This window comes from Archocentrus centrarchus, chromosome 15 (genome assembly GCF_007364275.1).
Source record: "Archocentrus centrarchus isolate MPI-CPG fArcCen1 chromosome 15, fArcCen1, whole genome shotgun sequence".
NCBI classification, from domain to species: Eukaryota; Metazoa; Chordata; class Actinopteri; order Cichliformes; family Cichlidae; genus Archocentrus; species Archocentrus centrarchus.
Genome location: NC_044360.1, coordinates 27,795,893 through 27,819,511, shown reverse-complemented (window position 1 = coordinate 27,819,511; position 23,619 = coordinate 27,795,893). Strand labels below are relative to the sequence as shown.

At 39.7% G+C, this 23,619-nt stretch overlaps 3 protein-coding genes across 3 annotated transcripts; 2 read left to right on the top strand and 1 right to left on the bottom strand.

Annotated features, from left to right (window-relative positions):
- The first annotated feature begins 3,567 nt into the window (after positions 1–3,567).
- haao (3-hydroxyanthranilate 3,4-dioxygenase) lies at positions 3,568–9,113 on the top strand. The gene is made up of 10 exons (XM_030748273.1): positions 3,568–3,733; positions 3,915–3,993; positions 5,105–5,188; positions 6,061–6,167; positions 7,019–7,108; positions 7,195–7,238; positions 7,330–7,475; positions 8,372–8,440; positions 8,564–8,646; positions 8,781–9,113. The coding sequence occupies exons 1-10, from the start codon at positions 3,645–3,647 to the stop codon at positions 8,851–8,853; spliced, it is 864 nt and encodes a 287-aa protein (XP_030604133.1). The 5' UTR covers positions 3,568–3,644; the 3' UTR covers positions 8,854–9,113.
- A 2,634-nt stretch (positions 9,114–11,747) lies between these two features.
- Positions 11,748–14,074, bottom strand: LOC115793674 (transmembrane protein 229B-like). The gene is made up of 2 exons (XM_030748753.1): positions 13,973–14,074; positions 11,748–12,229 (listed from the first exon to the last, which is right to left on the bottom strand). Exons 1-2 carry the CDS (start codon positions 14,019–14,021, stop codon positions 11,748–11,750), a joined length of 531 nt encoding a protein of 176 aa, XP_030604613.1. The 5' UTR covers positions 14,022–14,074.
- A 3,177-nt stretch (positions 14,075–17,251) lies between these two features.
- Positions 17,252–20,877, top strand: hcar1-3 (hydroxycarboxylic acid receptor 1-3). The gene is made up of 2 exons (XM_030748519.1): positions 17,252–17,389; positions 17,942–20,877. The coding sequence occupies exon 2, from the start codon at positions 17,982–17,984 to the stop codon at positions 18,948–18,950; it is 969 nt and encodes a 322-aa protein (XP_030604379.1). The 5' UTR covers positions 17,252–17,389; positions 17,942–17,981; the 3' UTR covers positions 18,951–20,877.
- The last annotated feature ends 2,742 nt before the right edge of the window (positions 20,878–23,619 follow it).

The following is a 23,619-nucleotide window of genomic DNA, read 5'->3' as shown; positions in this document are numbered from 1 at the left end:
ATTAACTCCTCACGACTTATAGAGCTGCAGCCTGACGGACAAAATGCAGGAGACAGAAAAATGAAGATGAAAATGTGGAGTTTGTGCAGATTATGACAGTTCAGTTTATGGCCATTTAGTTGTTTATTCAGTACAAATTGAATCTATTGCTGGAATGGCAGCAACGCTTTATTATTTTTTTAATGGAGCATTTCATTTCATTGTGCCATTACTGGAAAAAATTAGATTTACAGAAAAGAACTATGTGTGCAGTTTTAACCTAATCTGTTCTAAGGTCAGCTTCACCTATGCACAGCTGTTAAATACAGAAAATGAATAGAGAAATTAATTTTCGCCCCCCTGTGCGGCGCCTCTATGCATTGCATATAGTACATACCAAAGTTTTGCGCCACTGCTTATGTTCCTGATATCTTGCAGTATGCTGTATTTAAGAAAATGTGAGCTCCTTGTAAAGCGGTCATTTCAGGTTCGTCCACTAGGAGGTGGTGTTTTTGCCTACTAAATATCTTTGAACAGCTCCTTTGAACAGAACTTTGTATCAATGGGCTCTCAAATTTCTGAAGTACTACTTGCTCATTGAAATTTTGTAATTAGTCAGTAAAGCATTAGTCACAAAACTGTAGTAAAAGGAAAAAAACTGCTCTTTTTATGAATCTTGTTCAACATATCTTGTCAAGAAAATCGAAAACACTTAAAGTTTGTTTTTCAGGACACTCAACTCCTTTCATTATTTGGTGGGGAGTGTGTGGATGTGGCAGAGCTTTGATTAACAACGGTTTGAACATCATAGATTGTTTTGACTTTGTTGTGGTCGAACGATTATTAGTTGATTCCTTGTTAAACTCTAAACACACTTTTTGTGCAGCAGATGTGATACTGCACATGTTAAATAGCCACTTTCACTTTCACTACACTTATCTTGTGGCTTTATGTACAGTAGGCAAAATCTCTTTAATTTCTTTGATTCATTTTAATGGAGAGAGACAGAATATCAATGAAAAATCCAGAAAAAAATAAGTTATAAATTGATTAGCATGTCATTGATTGAAATACTTAGTCCTTGAAGTAAGGTGTTTCTTGAAGTTGGTCACCAAGTTTTGCCCACATCTCAGGAGGGATTTTAGCCCACCCCTTTTTACAGAAACTCTCTAAATCAGGTTTTTTGGCTGCGGCTTGGCACCCCAAAGCTTCAGCTCCCTCCATAGATTTTCTGTAGGATTGAGGTCTGCTGACTGGCTAGGCCAATCCATGAAATTAATGTGCTTCTTCTTTAGGCACTCCTTTGTTGCCTTGGTGGTATGTTTTGGGTAACTGTCATGCTGGAAGACCCATCCAAGACCCATCTTCAGTTTTCTCCGGAGGCTCTCATCCAAGATTTTTTTTGGCACATGGCCCTGTCCATTGACCCCTCAATGCAGTACCCTTACCAGAAAAACATCCCCAAAGAATAATCTTTCCACCTCTGCGCTTTACTGTAAGAATGGTGTTCTTCGCGTCATACTCAGCATTTCTCTTCCTCCTAACACAGCGGGTCGAGTTAATGCCAAAAAGTTCAATTTTGGTTTCATATGACCACAGAGCTTTCTCCCAAAACTTCTCTGAATCATTTAAATGTTCACTGGCCAATGATGACAGACCTGTTCTTGTGCCTTCTTGAACAGAGGGACCTTGTGGACACTGCAAGATTTCAGTCCATTATGGCATAGTGTGTGTTATCAATGGTGTGCTTGGTGATTTTGGTCCCAACTGCCTTCAGATCATTAACAAGCTAACAAGCTACTGTGTAATTTTTAGCTGACCCACCACCTTTCTCATGATCATCCTCACCCAATGAGGCAAGATCTTTGATGGTCATTTTATTCTTTGTTTCTTTGTTGGTGTGCAAGCTTAGAAATTCAGCAGGGGATCAAATCATAATTTCCACCAGTGCATGCTTGGCTGTAAAGTGTGGTTGAATATGTGAATGAAAGGCAGCCTAAAGCTGACAATTAGTTTTAAATTTGCAGAGCATTCTTTGCCCATGACCACATGTCTCGTCCAGGCTTCAAACATAATTCTCCATTTGCAGATTCTGCAATTAAACAAATTAGAAAAAATGTTGGACTGTGTCATTTCTGTGTCTTGTGTGACCCCTTTGTTCAGCAATAACTGCAACTAAATATTTCTAGTACAGTAATTGCTTAACAGATTCAGCTCTGGGATGTTCTTCATCTGTTGGTTTATGTTCAGGACTTTGACTTCAGTGTTCCAAAACATCAACTTTATTATTTATTGGTTTGGCATTATTTTGCTGAAACAAACACGATTTTGCCTGAATGGCAGCACATGTTGGTAAGAAACCTGTATACGCTCACCAGACATTTTATTAGGTACACCTTACTAGTACTGGGTTGGACCCCCTGTTGGCTTCAGAACTGCCTTAATTCTTTGTGGCATCGATTCAGCAAGATTTGTCGGCTGCACATCCATGATGCAAATTTCCTGTTCAACCACATCCCGAAGGTGGTCCACTGGATTGAGATCTGGTGACTGTGGAGGCCATTAGAGTTCAAGAAATGAGTCTGAGATGATTTGAGCTTTGTGACATGGAACATTATCCTATCGGAAGGAGCCATCCAAAGATGGTACACTGTGGTCAGAAAGGGATGCACATGGTCAGCAACACTCAGGTAGGCTGTGATGTTTAAATGATGCTCAGTTGGTACTAAGGGCTCCAAAGTAGGCCAAGAAAATACCCCCAGAGATGCTTTTCTGCAACCCTTGGTTGTAATGCGTAGTTATTTGAGTTACTGTTGCCTTCCTATCAGCTCAGAGTAGAATGGCCATTCACCTTTGACCTTTGCCACCAACAAGTCATTTTCACTCAATGAACTGCTGCTTACTGGATATTTCCTCTTTTTTGGATGGGAAACCCTTGAGTGGGAACATCCCAGTAGATCAGCAGTTTCTAAAATACTCAGACCGGCCCATCTGTCACATTCAAAGCCAATTAAATCACCTTTCTTCCCCATTCCGATAATCAGTTTGAACTTCAGCAGGTCGCCTTGAACATGTCTACATATTTAAATGCAATGAGCTGTTGCCATTTGCTGATTAGATATTTGTGTTGAGCAGTTGAACAAGTGTACAAAGTGGCCGCTGATTGTATGTTGTTCCCCATTAATAGTGCATTCACAGATGCACTATTAATGCACTAGAAAAGTACCTTCAAACATGAGTAATGTTTCGGGCATCCATGCCCTTCTTCCCGAAAAGTTACTCATTTTTGAAGGTACTTTTGTAATAAATTATCTTCCAGGAGCATTCCGGTGTACGGACTGTCTTCTTCTTCTCGTTACTATCTTTGTTCCTGCATCCCTTTAACTATTGGATGTGCGTGTTTGGCCTGTAAAGATCTACGTAAAAACTGTTCCCATCATGGCTTTGTGCACGTTGCCAAAGATTTCATTTGGTCTGCAGGACAGCATTATGTTACTTATTAAACAACAACCTTTCACCTGGCAAAGAAACGGAGCTCCTCCCTGATTAGCTTACACCCACTTCTGCATTTTGGACTTTTGGTGTCCTCGTGTTTAAACCAGTCATAACAGCAGGCAGAGAGGTCAGTCCCAGACGTTTCATACTGCAGCACAAATCAAATTAAAATGAGTAGCAGTACTCTTCAGGTGAATGTGGAAAAATGGATTGCAGAAAACCAGAATGCATTCCTGCCACCAGTGTGCAACAAACTCATGTAAGTAACACATTTAGTCTTGCTTTGACTGCATTCTTACTGTGCAAATGCTAATTGAATTTTACAGTTATTGAGCAATGTGTAATTTATATGAGAGGCTGATAGTCTGGAAGCTCATGATTTAGTGCACAGACAGGGGAACTGAGAGGACATGCACTGACATGATTTTAATTTGTCTCAGGCACTTCTCCCAGTTGCTAGTCATGTTTGTCGGAGGCCCTAACACCAGGAAGGATTATCACATAGAGGAGGGGGAGGAGGTGAGAGAAAAGTACTCATTTCTTCTTTCCTCATTCCAGGAGGCACATATGCTCAGTGAAAGCAGGAGAACCTGCAAAAGACAGTGTCCAGACTTTAGTTTTTGATTAGGTTCTTTCAGTTTCCTACATAGTTGACTCATTTCTCTCTTTTAGGACAAATTCCACCAGTGTTGCAATGCTTGGTCCCACTGTTTTGGCCCTAGCTGCTATTGGTTTTCCTGGGTCCCGTGTCAAAGTATAGAGAGTGTCAGCTTACAGCCACTTTCGACATTAAACGTTCACTGTTACTGAATCATGAAACTTGGATAAGCTTTTTAGTGTTGTGGTAATTTTTTACATCATCTAAAAATAGAGATCAGTGTTTTATGGACAGTTACACATAATTTAGTTGTGGAAGCTGCGTGCTTAGGCGCATGTCAAGTGTATGTATACAAACACACGGAGTGCGACTGTGAGCAAGAAATTGCACAAAAATACAGGATGTAGCAAAAATGGTACAAAATTAAACTCTGCTGATCCACTTCTACACATCCACCTGGCTACCTCATATACGGTGCTCTATTTAAGCTGTTTTAGCCACAGTTGCTACACATCTGTAAGCCACTTTTCACCCATTTCCTTTTCCTCTGCTCCTGCTGTATCTGACTTAATAACTGGCATTTCTTTGTCATTAAAGCCTGTTCTGTTAGGGGGTCCTCCTGCTGCTCTACCCACCTCTGGCTTTTCAGGTTTGCACATGAATGGGCGGCGTGGTCAAAGAATATAGAGTCATGCCATTAAAAACACTTTTGACTAAAGTACAGTAGGTCTGGACTAACAGTTGCCCCTTAAGACATATTAAGAGGCTAAATTTATTTTTACTTTTGAACCCTTGCAGTTTGGACACTCTGCATTATATCTCCCCCTTGGTTCTTTCAGTACTGACATACATTCTTCTTTCTGCCACCTACATTACCCACAATGAGACCTGACCAGTTGGTCTGAGATTTTTTTATGCTAATTGTGACTAACAGCTTTTTACACACTTGCTAATGCCTGCAAATAAATATTTATGAAAAATATTTAACCCACTGCTATTCTTTATTTATCTTTCTCTCCCTGTTTTACGTAGTTGTTCTACCAGCTGAAGGGGGACATGTGCCTGAAGGTGATTGAAAATGGCAAACACAAGGATGTGCACATCAAAGAGGGAGAAGTAAGATCTAATATGTTCTATTATTACTTTTTATCTTTGCTTTGCACACATAAACGGCCGTTTAAATAGAATTTAACTGTAAAGATACTTTTTAAATATAAATAAAACAAGAGTTTAAAACCTTCTAAAAGTAACTAAATGTGAATCAATAACAGCTGTGAAGTTATGTCCAAGACATCTTTGTATTGTGTTGCAGAAACATCACCTGAAGATGAAAAAAAGGTGGGCTGTACTCTGTGCAATACCAGTTTGCACCTCAAGATGGAGCAGCGAATCAGTGTAGTGTCCAGTCGAACATTATTCGAGCGGTGTTAGCATGCAGAGCACAAGGATTCCGATTTTGCGGGGGGCCAGAGTAATTTGCGCTGGGCTTGTAATTATAGAAATTAATGTTTGTAATACAACCACTTCTATTTATTACAAGCAGGTACACGCATGTGAATAAATGAAAAAAAACAATATATAGATATAGACACAGGTATGTAAACACCAAGATTCAAAGTGTAATTAAACAAATAAATAAACCGTCAGGTGAGCGAGAGCATGAGAGAAAGAAAGAGAGTTACACTGACCCATATCAGCAGAGAGAGAGCAGTGCACTCTGCTGTCAATTGACCAAATTTCTCAATAGAAACCACCTGTGCTTTCAAGGAGAAAATAAACAAGGCAGATATTTTACATATAATAATGTAATGCTGGTTGGGATGGACAACTGCACTAAAACTTCCTGTAAACAATTTTTCTGATCCAGTTCCTCTTACTAGCTTCCTGCTAATAAAAATAAGGAACTGCAGCATGCTTGTGTAATGACCTTTATCCCAGTTGGACATTTTTCACTGTGTAATTCCGCTCATTTTTGTCTCCATTTCTAGATGTTTTTGCTGCCAGCTCGGATCCCTCACTCCCCCCAGAGACAGGCCAACACTGTGGGACTGGTGATGGAACGGAGACGACTGCTCATTGAGACCGACTGCCTGAGGTTAACTAGTGTAATGCCTTCCCTTTTCCGCATTTTTTCTTAGACAGTTGTTAGCCGCATAAAATGATGGATGGGAGATTAAATAAAAAGAAAACATTTTTAGCTGGAATAAAATGTAGAATCTAAAAAAAAAACAAAAAAACAACTGAAAAGAAAGCAGGGAAAAAAACAAACCAAACTAAAATGACCCCCCCCCCCCCCCCACCCCATTTCTTTAATTAAAATGCATTCAATCACAAGTTATATCTATATCATCAGGGAATTTATAGAATCTTTATGAATCTTTGTAGAAAATTTCAATTAAACATTCTCAGAGCTGAACCGTCTTTACCAGCAGGTCCCTCAAAGAAGTGATCAGCAGGAGATCTGGACCATTTAAGACCAGCTTCAGATCATCAAAATTACTAGACTCCAGATGGCTCTGTCGAGCTCATTCCAGAGCATCTCTGTTGGGTTAAGATCTAGGTTCTGCCTGGACTGGTTCACATTTTCTGTCTAAAGTCATTGTGTAGTAGATTTACTCAAGTCTAACACAGTCTTTGTCGTGCAGTTTCAGCTGGCTGAAAACCTCCTAAATATTACCCTTTATAATACATTGAAAATCTGAACTAATTACCCGTGATGATTGCAAGCTATTTACACTTAGAGGCAGTAAAGCAGCCCTAAATTGTTATTCTACCTCAACCTTAGTGGTGATGTTGCCAATACTGCCCGTCCTACCATGGGTGCATCATTTGGACTGCAGTCTTAAAACGTAGTGTAAAAGGCTTTTTCTTTTGGAATCTCTGAGCAGGAAAAGGCTGAAATACAGAGTTGCTGATTTTTATGTTAGCCTGTGTTTGTGCTTTCAGATATTATGTAGACAACACCACTGACATTCTATTTGAGAGATGGTTCTACTGCGAAGATCTAGGAACCCAACTGGTGCCAATAATCAAGGAGTAAGGCATCTTTCCATCTTTACAAGTCTCCATTAGATCATGTTCTTTGTTTTAAGTTTATTGAGTTAGTTAGCTTTTACTTTCAGGTTCATGGCATCAAGACAGTGCAAAACAGGAAAACCTGATCCAAGTGAGTTGTTCAGACGAAATTGTGAGTCTGGTCTAAAGGCTAGTCCCTGTAAACTTTGAACTGGTGTCACTGTTGATCTTTGGATGGACAGATGAAGTCTTCAGGGAACCTCCTTTCCAGCTGAACACCATGAACGTGATGACACCCTTCTCCTTCAAAGACTGGCTGGACAAACAGAGGTCATCCCTGGGCAGTGGAAGGCCCATCGACATGTTTGGAGCTCAGTTTGAGACTGAGGTAAGAAACCTAATGTCAAATACTGAGCTTGTATGGGATGTATAAGAACTTCTTGGTCAGAGGTTTACATACACTTTTCATGGTAATGTCATGGTAGTTTGGGGCTTTTAATGATTTCTTTGAACTGTCTTTTCCAGGGTGGAATGATTGTACAGTATACATCTTTAATAACTTTAACTCTAATCCATACAGGGTCAAAAGTATACATATAGACTCAAATATATACATCCATTCACTTTAATTTTTAAGAAATGGTGCTGAAGGTGTTGCAGTGTTTGGCAAGGCCAAAGCCTTTTAACTTCTTGTTGGTGGACATGACTGACTACAACTGGTAGTTTCTCTTTGCCAGCTAAAAAGATTTGTTTGACAGAACTCGCTGGACTGACCAATTCTCATAACAGTGGGAAACTCCAAGGAACTCAGTGAAGATCCAAGAAGGAGAATTGTAAATTTACATGAGTCAGGATGGTCTCTTGGAGCCATTTCTAAACAACTGCAATTTCCAAGATCAACATCTCAAATAATTACAGTTGGCCAAGAATAACTGTTAGAAGGCCCAAAATGGTCACCCTCAGATGAGAGGAAATTGGTTAGGATGTTCAGGAACAACCCAGGAACCACTAAGGCTCAAGTCACTAAAACCAATAAGTCAATAAAATCACTATGACATTCATGCCCGTGATGAGCGTCTGTAAACTTCTGACCACAACTCTATAGTTAAGCCTATCTGGCAGAAAGGGACATTCCCTCCTGGCACAACATCAAAAATGCAACAACATGTTTTGATTGTAAATTTACAACTCAAAGGTAGCATTATTGTTGAGATAACAGAAGCAGATCAGATGTGTCAGATAATAATGGCAATAAAGAAGATTCTTTTTCTGCCTCTCCAACAGGCAATGGTGTTTGGACCTGGACTCACAGAGATGACAGCACCCCAAACTGATGTGTGGGTTTGGCAGTTGGTATGTGTGCAGAATTTGTCCCAACAGTCTGTCGTACTACTAAACTGCTATATCTAACCACGCTTGCCCTTCTGCCTCCTTCCAGCAAACGGTAATCTCTGTTCTTCTTCATCTCTTTCTTAGGAAGGATCTTCTACAGTGACTATGAAAGAGCAGGAATTCAGTCTTTCTGCAGGAGACAGTTTGCTCATTCCTGAGCAGAGCCAGTAAGTCATCATTAAGTTGTCAAACTCCTACAGTCATTGCACAAATTACTTGATAAAAAGTGTAAGTGAGCCTTTCAAAATATTCCAGGGAAGTTTTACACGCAGTGACTTGACAGTGATCTTTTCTGTTGTAGATACCAGTGGCAGAGGGGTGAGGGCACTGTTGCCCTGGTTGTGATCCAAAACCCCGAGCGGAAGAGACCCTGAGCATCAGCCCCCAAACCACACCTGCGTTATAATGCATGCTGGGAGGGGAGGTCATATTCTTTAGAAAGAGCTCTAGCAGTGAAAGGTATTATGTATAAACACGTAGGGAACCGCAAACCATATAATAAAGGTAAACAATAACCCATCTCAGTATTAATGAGCAATTAAAAAATGAAGCTGCATTCTCACATTCATAAATCACTGCATGTAATTGTATGAGTGCTGAGAGAAAAACATATAAATATCTATAGAAATAAAAATATGTGGTCTGAGTATTTGCCTTCTCCTTCTAAGTTGGCTGCTACAAGCTGCAGTTCTAGTGGCTGAAAGGACACAAGTTGCAACAAGTATCAAGAACATCACCTTGTTGTCAGATGAACATTTCCACAGAGTTGAGTACTTACTGCTTTTACAGTCACCTACACCCATTCTGTAGTTTCTTACAAAACTGACATATAAAACCTGGCATTGTTTCTTAAATCTTTTACCCCCTTGAAAAAAATTTGAATGGTTCCAGACACTGAAACAGTAAGCTGGGAATTTGACTCCATAGTGGGCTAGTCTGTTCACATTAGCCACCAGACTGCCAGACCCAATGCACTGTTTATAATGTGTCCTAAAATGCAATATCATATCATTACCAGTTAGCAACATAAGCCTCATGCTACAGTCCAACACAATAATACAAATCACTATCCTAAGGAGGACACAATCTTTGAAGGCCAACAATACAAAAGAAAGCTGAAAACAAGCCCAAAGAGACTTCAAAGTGGTCACCACCACTGTACAGGTAGAAATGGAGGCTACAATGCTACAAGCTTAACTACATCAGGATCAAAGTATTTAATAAGTGGTGTTGAAGTTAAGAGACATTTTAACTTGGCCTTGTCAAAATGAGCTAAATTTGCGAGCTTTGTGTTGGCGTGCTGTCTGTGCAGATGCCTACAAAGTGCTGATGTTATATTAGCAGTATAATGCAATTATTTCTGTCCCAGATGTTATTTACACCATTATCTTCTTGTGTGTTTATGCAATAAAAATAAAAGTAATGTCCACATTGCCACTCCTTCAAAGTTGTAGACTGCTCCATCTTTTCAAATCCCTGCACATTACAGAGCAATTTCAACTGGGCCATAATCAGTGTAACACTAATGCAGTTGCAAGAGGAAAAAAGGCATGTTTGATGTAGATGATTGAATAACAACATAATTACCTCCGCCAGGGGGCTTGTGTTTTTGGTAGTGTTTGCATGCGTGCATGTTATTCTGTCTGTAAATACAATAGCTTGAAAAGTTTTGAATGAGTTGGGTGTCACTTATAAGCTGCAGTTTTAGCAGCTGAAATTACTTCAAAACACAAGTTTCAATGAGTATGTGGAACGTAACCTTGTTGTCACATAACACTGTTATCACACCTACCTCAGCTTGCCAGATTTTTATTTTATCATCCCTGTATTGGAGAGGGGGTTTTCCCCAGGAAGTGCACAGATGACTGGAAATGATTTCAAAGCGTACTTGGCTGCGTGATTCATTGCCATTAAGAGCCTCAATGACTAAATGGTTCCCAGGTTAAAACAAATAAATAAATCAATTTTTGTAACTTGTTTCTAAGGTAGAAATGTTCCCCTTTGACCTGCAATTAAGACACCAAAAACACCCAGCTGGATGGGGCAATATCTACGATATGCTACAACACATACTGAGTGTTGGTAAGTGATTTTGACTGACCTGTTTAAAGACTGGCATTTTTTTTTTTTAGCATTTTAGCTGCAGTTGTGGACATTTCTCTTTTTTACTCCCCACCACCACATCTTCAACTTTTCCTTTGATTTACTATTTTCATTTATTTTATTTTCGCAGTGAAGCCATCTGTGGACAGCTTCGTGTTGAGTTATGTATATGAATTTGCCTTTGAAGCTAAACAGTATGTTAGCATAAAGTTTGCGTTTATAGAATGGGTTGCTGTAATAACTTTCTACTTTGAATGAGGCTAAATTTTCAAAGGAAATATTCAGACATTGTCTTCTAATGAAAAGTTGTGTGAAAATGACTGTACTGAAGCCATTAAACCTTCAACACCGAGCCGCTGATACACCTGTTAACACTCTTTTAACACCGAGCACATCACCGCTGACAGACTTGTGCAAGCACAATTTGCATTTCTGTAATTACGCGACTGTTTGTCCAACAGAAAGCTGAGAAAGTGCACCTCACAGCCAGCATGCGGTTAACACGATAATTTAACTCGCTCTGTTGCAAAGTCTGTGAACGGTGGGACATTTGAAACACTTTGCGCTAGTGATGAGTGGCTTATTTTAGCTTAGCATAAATCCTTCTTTGGAAAAAAATTTAAAAACATTTATTTTCTTCAAAGTTCAAAGCTCATTATTCATTTTTACATTTATTTTTCTAAGTTACTTCACCATAAAACTACACCATGTATTTCTTTATACAATTTTAGTTTTCCAAGTACCCAAATTAGCTCTTTGATATCTTTTGTTGATATTTATACTAAAACTAGCTAATTCGTTTACACGACTTTATATTTAACCGACTGTTGGTATCACGCTTTAGATAACTTTTCCTTATTTTTCAAAAGCAACACTACTCCTTAAATGCATTTAAATAGTCAGTTACATTAGCCTGTTAAAAACAACACAATAGTTCTTTTCAATATATGAGAAAAAACAAAACAAACTGAAAAAAAAACTTAAAGATTAAACTGAAAATCATATTTAGATATGAGATATGATATGACACAGGTCTGGCAGCCAGCTCACCAACTTTCTTTTAATATAAAAATATCCAAAACTCACAGTAGTGTGGTATTATTCCAATAAACATTGTCACAGAGTGTTTTGGAAGCACTTAAGTCCAGATCATTGCATTATCGGTTCAGTTGTGCAGGCTTATCCTTAAAGTGAACCTGATCACATGCTGCTCTGCTATAAAAGCTGCCACAGCCCAGGGAAGAGCATACTCCAGAGTTATCAGTCCTCCCAGGTTGTACCTATAACCTGAATAGTCCCATGGACAGGCTCCCAACAAACTGAGCCCCGCACCCCAGCTGAACTCCCATAAGTAGATGAAAACAGTGTAGGCCATCAGTCTCACAGTCAGTGGGTGATTTTGAGCCAGGAGTCGGGCCCTCAGCCTCTCCATGAGATAGATTGCTGTGGCATACATGGGCAGTGCCCACAGGCTGCTGTGACCAGGCAGCCTCCTGTCCTGGGTGCTGCACCAGTCCCACACAGCAGTGAAGGCCACCTCACAGAAACAGCCATGCAGCGCATACACATAGAGGCGAACGAGAGCAGGAACGGGGCGGGCAGGGCCACTGCCGTGCGGCTCTGCTGGGGATTCGTCTTTAACACTCTCTGTCACAAGGAAACAGAAATTATTTTTGCAAGCCATTCAGTATGTGGCAAAATGCCATGTTCATACCTGACGACCCTTTTAAAAAAAAAAACAAAAAACACTGCACAGCCTAAAAATGCTTGTTTGCTTTCTTATTGAGAGACAATGTGATGAGCCCATCAATTCCACTTTCATGTCTTTGCCCTAAATATGAATGGCAGCTGGTTAGCTCAGCTCAGCATTAAGTTGGCAAAGAGTTTTAGATCATTAACCTGTCTCTGTTTGTCTGTTATGCTATTTGTTTAAATTGTTTGACAGTTAAAGTATTAAAACCAGCTGTCAGACTATTTGTTTGCCAAGGGGCAATTTTTTTCTTAAAGCTGTCTGACTACGTGTCAACTAAATGAACAGTGACAACTAATGTTTACTGTGCCCAGCCAAGAATTGCATTGACAGACAACGCCCCATAAAATGCTTTTATTTGGTAGCATTTGTACCGTGTAAAAATAAAAATTGCACTAATTAGTGACCAGTAGAAGTGCTTCGTGAGTTAGCTTTGTGCTGTGTCAGGCTAGCTGTTTCCCTCTGTCTCCAGCTGTTCTGCAATGGTAAGCTAGCTTGTAAGTTAAATTTGCACATATATGTTAAGTAAAATGGCTAACAGCCGCACGGACTGCAAAGCGGTTTTAGACAAAGAGGCTGCAGAGACAGTAGATATTGTTAATCTACTACGCTAGGCTTCATAGCTTTTTTTTTTTTTTTTTTTTAGCAATCTTAAGATTTAGTCTATTTAGGTGATATGATAAATTTCTGATGTGTTGAAGCAGATAATTTCAGAAAACAACATTCACAAAATATCCACTTTAGCTAAGGGTGGCAGCTAGCTAAAGTGCAACGACCGCAGTTTAGTTTTTGCGCAACTTTCATGTTTTTGTGTTCTAACTTTTATCAAGTTTGATATTGGCCAAAAAATCCGATATTGGCCGTAAATAAAAATTTAAACAATCTAAATAATTGGATTTTAGTTTTGTGCTCACACGAGAATTATGCAGAGACACATTTAAATTCACGCATGGATGGACAGAGCTTCCTGGTCTGAAAAGTAAATAAATACTCATATGGAAAACCTAAAATGACTTATGGATACATTTTTCTACATTTTTGTATTATTCAATGCTCTCAATCATTAAGTCGTACAATATAAGCAATAAATTTTGCATTCATAATTGCTTTGAATAGGTGTAGAATCACGCCTGTTAAGTCTACTGATAGATTAAACAAAGTGTTTAATGTCAGCATTTTCTTCCCTGATTCCCATTTTAACATAAATGTTATTTTAAAAAATGACAACATTTTGAAAAGAAACATGAATTTTGTTGGATTTTGCACTTCACATTATAATACCTCCAGGATGCATTCACTTCCTCTTCCTCAGGGCACGCAGCACAGTCTACAGGCTCTTATGTGGATTAACTGGCTAATAGCCCTACTTAGCAAATTAAAGGCTTGGACAATATTCAACAAGTTCTCACTCTGTTATAATCATCTGCTAGGTGACTTTCAAGGCCAATTATTTGTCCTCAAACAATACAATCAGTAATAGTTTATCATTAGCACTGAATTCAACCCCATCACTTCACTATTCCACTCAGTGCAACTGAAATAAGGATGCAATGGCAAGTAATGCCACCTCAAGCCATAAAGTTTTTTCTTCTGCTGTCATTACAGATCCTTTTAAGATGCTGTTAACAGTTATAACTCACCTTGATCGTCACCTCGCATTCTCCTCACATTTAGTTTTCTTGTGTCCATTTCTGGTCGGCAAATGGGTCTCTGTGCCTTTGTAATCCCTTTGCTTCCCAGTGTGTGCGTGTGTGCGTGTGTGTGTAGGTGTGTGTGTGTGTGTGTCCTGGGCTAAACATTAAGCTGCTCCATGTTATCAGAGTGAGACAGTGATGTCCCCGTCACAGGCTGAAGCTGTGAACTGAGGGAAAACCCAGAAAGCAAACCTGGACCACCTGAGCAGCAAGTGTGTGATGTGTGTGTGTGTGTGTGTGTGTGTGTTGTGCACCAATCCTAGTATTGATCCTGCAGTGGCAGTTTGAATGTTTTAAGCATTCAATAAGTGAGCAATTAAGTGGAATGATGAGTGTTTTCAAAAGGGAGACACAGAAGCCCCATATAATACTGCACCTGAGTCATGCTGTGGGTCAGATTGACAGTTATCAGTGGGCCACAGTATCTGAGTATGTTAGAGAAACTGATCAGAGTTCATATTAATAGATCTGTTTAATATCTACATTATATATTAAAATTAAAGGATGGCATGTTGGTCGGTCAGTCTGCCACTTTTTCCAACTAAAATACCTCAATAAATCTGAAGTGGACTGGCGTGATATTCCGATATCCGTTGTTCCAAAAAGATAAATCCTTTTGACTTTACTCCTACTCACTACTTCTATAGCACTACGGACAGCTCAACATTTTCAGTTTTTGGGGACATTGCCTCTTCGTTAAGTGCTAAAATCTGGCACAAACATCTGGAAGAACACTAGTCACTTCAGTTTTCTCTAGCGCCACCATCAGGCCTAAATTTCTGCTTGTGCAGTCCTCGTTCAGGACTTTAATTGGATGCATACCTTTAAAATAATTAGCAACGATTAGCGTGATAACATGAATATAGAAAGTGAAAAGGAAAAGCAGTACACCCGACAGCACAGACTAATAAGTGTTGTCCAAGTATAGCCAACATTCAAATATTTTTATAGAGCTTTATACTATGTTATAATGTTATCTTTTCTTATTATAAAAATAAGATAGTGGAGTATACTCATTAACCAACTGACATGTTCATAAAGCTGACAATATACAAATAAACACATACTGTACAAATATGGATGCAGTGCTCTTAACAGCCTGATTTCACACATGCACACTACACACTGCAACCATAAAGTGTGTCTGAGAGCAGATGTGAGTCCTGACATGGTGCCACTGCTTGCGCTTGCGTGTTTGTTTTGTGTGTGCGCTAATAAAACAGTTGAATGAATGGCAGCCCTCTAGATCAGAGTCCAGTGATTCTAGCAAACACACGTTTGATATTTGCCAGCAAGAAATGACAGTGGATGAGACGCGTTAGTTCTTGTGGACCATGAAGTCAGGTATGGTGTAATCTAGCTAGATCAACAGATCTCGGTGTCCGCCCACATCAGTTGATGGCCCAGCTGATCAGCCTTCTACACATCCAACTGTGAAATCTCAAACAGGCCACATTATTTAAGCTGCCTCTGCCTGACCTCGCTGTGAATCTGCAAGCTGCTTTGCAACCTAACACTACCTCAGCTCCCCCCCTTTTTCATGCTGTGTTTCACTTATTCAGATCTCTTTTCATTGTTGCCTGCTCTGTTCTGTGCTGGGGTCTTGCTGCTGCTGTCCTTGCCTTATGCTTCACAGGTATGCATGTGGAAGGAAAGGAGCCAGAGCAGATATAAATTCCTGCAGAAGGAAATAGAAATCTTCCTTTGACTGTGGTGGTCCTGGCTGATTTGAAGAAGAGAAAAGCTCCAGTAAGATGAAATGGGATACGGTGTGACGAGTTTAAACAAGAAGTGATAGATCAGATGGGATGCAATGATATAAAGGGAGATGAGACTAAATGGGGCAAAATGAGGTGAAACTTGAACTCAAAGGCATCGCAGTTTTTCCATGCAGTGATTACTCTGTAGTCATTGTGACATGACACTAGTGATCTTATCACCAGAGTCCACCTGCATTTTTGACCTCAACTACACACATAAGAGGTTTAAGGACTGTGTCTTTCATAGTTGTGACCCTATCGTGTTGCCACATGCTGTTGCCAAAATTGTTGTAGTTCAAGTTACAGAAGATGCTTTCAAGACTACTTTTTACCGTGTTGGGCATTTTGTATATGATGAGATATCTTCAGAGTTTTACACATTATTCTGAAATTGTTCCACAATTCGCGGACTCATTTTTTTTGCAGATCAGTGAACCTCTGTCCACCTTTACCTCTGAGAAACTGCCTCTTTAAGGTGCTCTTTTTAAACCCAATCATGTTACTGACCTAGTGCTCAATGAATTAGTTGCAAAATGTTCCTCCAGTTGTTTCTTAAGAAGCAGTGTCATTGAGGTATTTTAAAATGCTATTTCATCAGCCTGAAATGCGCTGGCTTCCTTGAAATGCCTTGCTTACCTCACAGAGGTAATGCTAATTGATGTGAGTGTTGCAACGCTTACTCTTGAAACATTTATCTATACAAATGATTGCTTAGAGTAACTAAGTTGCCACTATATGAGCTCACCTTGTGTCACATCATTTGGAGAGGGATCTGCTGCTGCTTCTCGGGCTGTTTTCAAAATCAAAAGCCTTGCCTCATGGTGTTAAGCTATGCTGGGCTATTCTGGTAGACATCGTGTCACATCTACATCTACAAAACTAACAGGTTAACCGTTTGACTTCCCCCAGTTTGCTTTCTCTCCCTTTCTTTTCTTTTCTTGATACTTTTAATTTGCTTTCTATTGAGGCGCACATTAGCAGCCACCCTGATAGAACAAATTACTTAGAAAAAAAAAAAAAAAACAAATCACACATGAAAACAAATGCTTCAGTCCAGGCTTGCTATGGCCCCTCCCAACATCAGAGCCCTGAGCAGTTTGTCCCACTTTCCCTCCACTAAGATGTCCCTGTATGTAGAAAGAATTCAGAATTCTCTGCATTCTTGCTTATTACATCCCTTTAATGATATGTTCTCTCTTTTTGATTGATTGGTGTCTCTTTGTGGTCCTCATGCATAATAAGCAAATAATAGAAAGGTATCAGTGAGGTTATGAATGATCTACCCAGCAGGTCAAATACTTAATGATTCTCTCAAAATATTAAATATCACACCATTTTCTGACATATTTATTGTCATATAAAGGCAAGAAATGTGTCACAAAGGTGCTATTATACGTCACTATCTATAATACCAGAAGTAGTTAACGTGTAATGCCACTTCTCTGGAGCCCTCACAGCCCTCATGTTCTAACAAGCCCTCAGACAAACACAGCAGTTATAAACTGCCAGCGATCTTATCAGATCACTTTCAGTGCACAAGCTTAAGAGCTTCCCACATCATTGTCTTCATTTACGGAAGGCGCAAATTCAGTGTTGACTGTGGGTGAGTACTAAATTTTCTGTTTTATAACTGTTTAGGATTTATTACTATTTTTTTTTTTTTTTATCCACAGCATGTATGTAGTTATTAACACTGGAGCTCTGCAATACAAAAGTGGTAGGTGTAAGGTGAAATCATGTTTTTTGTGTTTAATAATATGCTGTCATAGAAAGCGAAGTGTATCTTTTATTAAAGCCTATTCATAACTTATAAATTTACAAAGTGCTGTTATACTGTATGGGAGATTCAGACCGAAAGTTAAAAAAAAACAAACCCTGCATGGCATGTAGATTTGCTTCAAAAAACCTGCTTTCAGTCACAGGATTTGCCTGTTTCTTTTCTTTGTAAGGATTAGATGTAACATCTAATATCTGATAACACTAGAATAATTCAGATATATCTCACTGATAGATGCTTTCGTCTAAAGTGATACAGATAAATAAGGCAGATCTGAAGCCACTGTAAACAATCAGGTGCTGGTGTTTTGCAAAATGTTGAACTTGTTGCATTAAAAAAAATTAGATGTTTTTCTTTGTACTTCTCTCTTTTAAATAGACACACGACCTGCTGAAAATAAGGAACCAAAGAGCTCAGAATGCACGCAACTAAAATGAATACAGAAAACGAGTCTTCACTACATTGCAGCCAGCTCAACAAAGATAAAGAACATGTATTCATGGAAGTAGGCTTGGCCATTGAGTTTCTGGGCCTGCCAGGAACCATAGTATCCTTATGGATTTTCTGCTGTTGCATGAAGTCCTGGAAACCTCACACCCTCTTCCTCTTTAACCTGGTTCTTGCTGACTTCTTGGTCCTCATCAACGTGCCTTTCCGCATCGACACCCACCTGCGAGGGAAGTGGGTGTTTGGACGGGCCTGGTGCAGAATCAGCCTCTTCATGCTGACTGTCAATCGCTCTGCCAGCATTGCATTCATGACAGCAGTGGCGCTTGATCGCTACTTTAAGGTGGTCCACCCGCATCACTGCATCAGCCAAATTACCTCGGGACGGGCGGGCTGGCTCGCAGGCCTGATCTGGGTTGCTGTGGTGGCCCGTGGGATTCCGCTGCTGACCGCTAACCTCTTCCACGAAGCAAGCGGCAGGTGTCGCAGCTTCAATTCCTATGAAAAAGACCCTGTGCCGATAACGTTACATTACATTGCCTTCATTGCAGAGTTCCTCCTCCCCTGGTTCTTGCTGCTCTTCTGCTCAGCACAGATAGCCTGCCAGCTGCGCCGCCGGCGACTAGACAGGCAAGTGAAGGGACGGAGGGCCATCAGAGCGGTCGTGGTGATCATTCTGGTGTTTACCTTGTGCTTCATGCCAAGTGTCATCACAGGCCTGGTGGCGGTCTACATCAAGACATTCTACCCCGATGACTGTTATTCCTACACTAAGGCAACCGAGCTCTTCAAGATTTGCATCGTCTTAACCTACCTCAACAGCGCTTTGGACCCCATCGTCTACACTTTCTCAAGCTCCATGTTTCGTGTTGCCCTTAAGAACTCCGTCTGCTTCAAGAAGATTTTCAAACCGGTCAGCAGATCAGCCCCCAACTCCTGAAAGGCCATGATAGATGTTTAAATGGAATGATTGGCTACTTCAATGGAAGTTTAGAAGCAGCTCATGCGGAAGATACTAAAGACTCCGATGACCTCTACAAGTAAGATGTGGAGAGTCCATGAACTGTTTAATGCTGCATTATTATGTTGTTACTGACTAAAAAACATTGTAAGGTAAACTTCATAACAGTATGCCCCAAACTACCTTCTACTTTGTTGAAATAGGCAAGTTTATAGTCTGGCTAATGCTTATTAGATAAAACAATGGAGAAGATTTAAGTAGAGAAAAAGTTTGCTTGAATCAGCTTCCTGCTATATTTGAGACGATTGATTCATCGGGGGAGTGTGTTTCTTGTGAGTGAAGTACTAACCTCTCCAGCTGCATATTTAACCCTGTGTTTTCACATTCATATGACACCTGAAGTTGCGTGCAAATGTTGTATGACATTAAGGTAAATGACTCAAGTACAGTTATCAGTTTGAACAGAGGTTGGTTGTATTACACCTCTGTGGCTCCATTTTTCATTGTATAAGTCATCAAATGCGGAAGAAACCATTTAAATGTCAAAACCTGCCGAGCCCACAGAGCTGCCAGACCCATAAATGTCTTGATTGCCACTATTGTAGAGCATATTTGTCAAGCTTGAATGCAACAGAGTTACGGTGGTTTGTAAACATGGAGGACGATGCTCAGATAAACAGTTGATCAGCCCATGAAAGCAGAAGTGGAGTAAAGATTTATGGTGATGTAGCAAGGAGAAGACAACAGAAAGTGGGATGATGTGGGAGAGCGCAGAGTATGGATACTGGTCAAAGCACCATTTTGTTACTGTAGTACACTAGTGCACATTATTATTGTTTCCACAGTGCTTTGGATACTGGTACTGTAGTCTACATATTGTTTCAGTTTTTTTTTTCCACTGTAGCTTTCTGTGTTGTCTGATTATTATAACAAATATTTTCACACATGCAAATGTTAAGGTTCCCTTTTTTTCAGAGTAGCTTGTAAAACCTTTGAAATCAGCAAATTAGAAAATAAGATATGCACTTCTACAGTCCACTGACAATCTGATAAATATCTAAACATCTCGGTTTGTACACTGTCAAAGGAACATTTTGGTGGCAATGAATTTGATCTTTTTGACATGAGTACAGGTCATCTGTTTTGTTTTGCTTCAGGTTTTTGCTGTTTTGAGAAATATGTCTTCAGAGCTGAGAACAGTCACCACTTTGTTCATTGTGCAATGTGAATATAATTAAAGCAATAAAACATGAATGTGGCATTGATTTATTTTATTTTTTAATACAGAATAAATCTATTTGTTGTTGCTGTTCTCAGATCTCCATCCATCAGCTTTACCCACTTCGCCCAGCAGAGGGTGACAGCGGGTAATAACCTCCCTCAGCTGCCAGTAAAGGATGTTTTGCAAATATCATTTCAAGGGGGGATGACAGCTTAGACATAGTATTGAAATGCAAACCAGTGCTGGGACTCGCTGTCACTCCTTTCCTTTTGACCAGACAGTTTCATCATCGTCACACCTCATGGTCACTTGTTTCAGTGTAACTAGAGCATACCTGTGCACTCTTCTGTTCTCATGCTATACCACCATGCATCCTTACACCTCTTTCACAGGTAGGTTGTGTCCCCACTAAAAGGTTTATCCAATCAGGTTCCTCCATGTTGTAATTCTGTACTCAAGCTCTATAAATATGCACTACAATCCTCGTTTTAGTTACTGACACCTGTGGGGTCAGCAGACACTGACAATTAGATGGACTTTACAGGGAATATTTATTAACACTGTAGACAACTGTGCTGATCATTTGCCTTAATGCACTAATGCCCCCTAGTAAATGCTATTACTGATGTGTGCTTGTGGTCTTTGAGGTGTCATTGTTGTTGTTGATGTAACTGTATGTGTGTTCCTGCCAGTGTTATCTAAGGCATAGATGACGTTTTTCATTTTTTTCATACACTGTTATTGTGGCAAACATGGTTCTGCATTTCAATAAAGAGGAAGACAAATTCAAAATAATGAAACTGCTTCATTCCTGTTCTATCATTGCTTCTGCATGAGTGGACACAGGGGCAGTTTTTCTCAGGAAGGTTCCTCAGTGAATGAACTGACCATGAAGAATCTGTGCGGCAGCCATAAGAGCTGGTCAAACTTTAAAAAGATTACTTTTACTTTATTTTAATTTATAAAGCACTTTTCAAAGCAAAGTAACAAAGTGTTAAAGAATAAAAAAATATTTGAAAGTTGAAAAACAGCTTCAATGGAAATAAAAACAATTTAAAGTTCAGTGGAAACAACGAAGTTTCCTCAGTGAGGAACAAGTACACACTCTATCCCACATCTTAAAATATAGATGATTCCAACACGACATTAGCAGTTTGAAAAAAGCCAAACAAAAAAAATAATCTTTATGAAGAGATTGAAAAGAGGCCACAGAGGTTTCCAGCCCAAAATCTTCAGAGAGGGAGTTCCACAGTCATGGGGCCCGAGCTGCAACGGCTCAATCACCTTTAGTGACCAGATGAGCCTTTGGGACCACAAACAAAGTCATACCAGAAGATCTCAGGCAGCATTCAGGCTCATATTCAATTCAATTCAGTTCAGTTTTATTTATTTAGCGCCAAATCACAACAAACAGTTGCCTCAAGGCGCTTTATGAAGTCAACAGTTTGCAGATGTAAGCAGGAGCGTGATTATAAGGCTTTAAAAATCAGGAAATAAAATCTTTAAATCAATTCTAAAACTAACAGGAAGCCAGCGAAGAGCTACAAAGACTGGTGTAATATGATTTCTCCTTTTGGTATGTTTTAAAAGCCTAGCAGCAGCATTTTGAATTAATTGTAGCCTGTCTATATGCATGCTATGTTGTGTTGTATGCCTGTTCATATTTATGTGAAAAATAGCACACACTAGAAAAAGCATTTCCTGCAGAAAATGCAGTGTGAATGCTGAAAGATTTTAGCTGAAGTGCCAAGAAATGCATGTACGAAGGAATATTAGGGCCACATTGAGAAAAAAAAAAGCATTTTGAGAAGAAAGTCCAAATTTAAATTTAAAGTCCAAAAAGTCAAAATACTATTTTGAGAAAAAAGTGCAGATTAAAGTAATTTTTAATTCAAACAACTGCCACACCACATCTGCTTAAGCCTCCAGAATGTCTTGTATTATGAGTTAGTGAAACTATACTTTAGAATCAGTTATAGTAACAAGGAAATTATTTTATTATTTCTCTTTTAGTACATAAACACGATGTAGTGTTGAGTATGAGGACGTTAAAGAGATGGTGCAAAAAGCTGCAAGGGCTCAGAAGGAAAAACCACACAAACTGGCAATGGACAGATGCAAGGATAGCGATGGTTGCACCTTTGTGCAGTACAAAAATCTGCAAGGGCTCAGATTGCATTTGAGCATTTAAAATGCAATTAACTTGCTTTGTGCTGCTCCCACTTGTTAATTGAGTGACGGGCCTACCTGTGTAACTGGAAAGCACCTCTGAAGCCTAGGCAGTAATCAGTCTTTGTGGACGTGTAGTTATAGTTCTCGAGGTGCATGTCAGGTTAGGTTCAGAGAGGATTTTCAGTTATGTACGTAGGACCGACGCAGAACTCTAAATCAGGCCTTATTATTTATTTATTTTAGTAATCCAGTATTCTATCACTTACTCCTTCCATTAATCAAGTAATCAGATAAGAAATAATTTTTCATATTAACAATTAATCTGCATATTTTAACTTCCGCATTGCAGATTTTTCACTGTTTGAAACAAACAGTGGTGGATGGAGCAGCTACAAAGTTCTCTTTTCTTCATGTTGCTGATCAGCTGTTGAAGGACCTCCAGCTGTTTCCTAGTAAAGGTTTTAAGGTGGTTACAGGAACAAGCCCTGCTGCTTTGGACGCTAGAAAAACGTTTCTCTTTGCTCCGCCTCTTTGCACTTGCTGCGCATGTGCAGACAAACCACATAAAACAGCTGCTGCTGTGTTTTTGTTGAAAACTGGGGGCTGCATATGCGTTTAACGCTATAATGCTTTTCATTCACAAGCATCCTCCAAATTACGTTTTTTCTACTGCAGGTCTATTTTTAGTCGCCATACAGGAATTAAAGCATAAAAGACATTTTTGACGGAGCCCCTCGGTACTGAAGGGGGTGGGGGGGGGGGGGGGGGGTTCCGGTGTTACGTCGATTCGCGTGTCCCCATCATATACTGTTTCCCTAGCGTTTCCTCACCGCCCACGCGGCAAAAAAAGCGCGTGCTTCTTCCGCGCACGTAACCTACGCACTACGGACACCGTGAAAGGTCAAACACAGGAGTGCATTAGAGCCATCAGATACGTTCCCCCTCGATTGCAACTACATGCAAATGACCAATTATGCAAATTACGCAATGACGTCATATAGCGACTTCTATTTTCAGCGGCGGAAAATTTCACGAATTTTTAAATACAAAACTTGACAGGTATGGCTAGAAGACTGATTACCCCTAGTTTGTGAGCATTTTTGCAGATATTTATTGATACAAGACCCAGACTAGAGGAAAGCTTAATAGTCTTGCTAGTGCTACGGGAAGAGAATATAATTATAATAATTTCAGTTTTCAGGCATCAGGAATGACAGGTTTTAATGGAACATGAGGGTTGTGAGTCTGCACAGC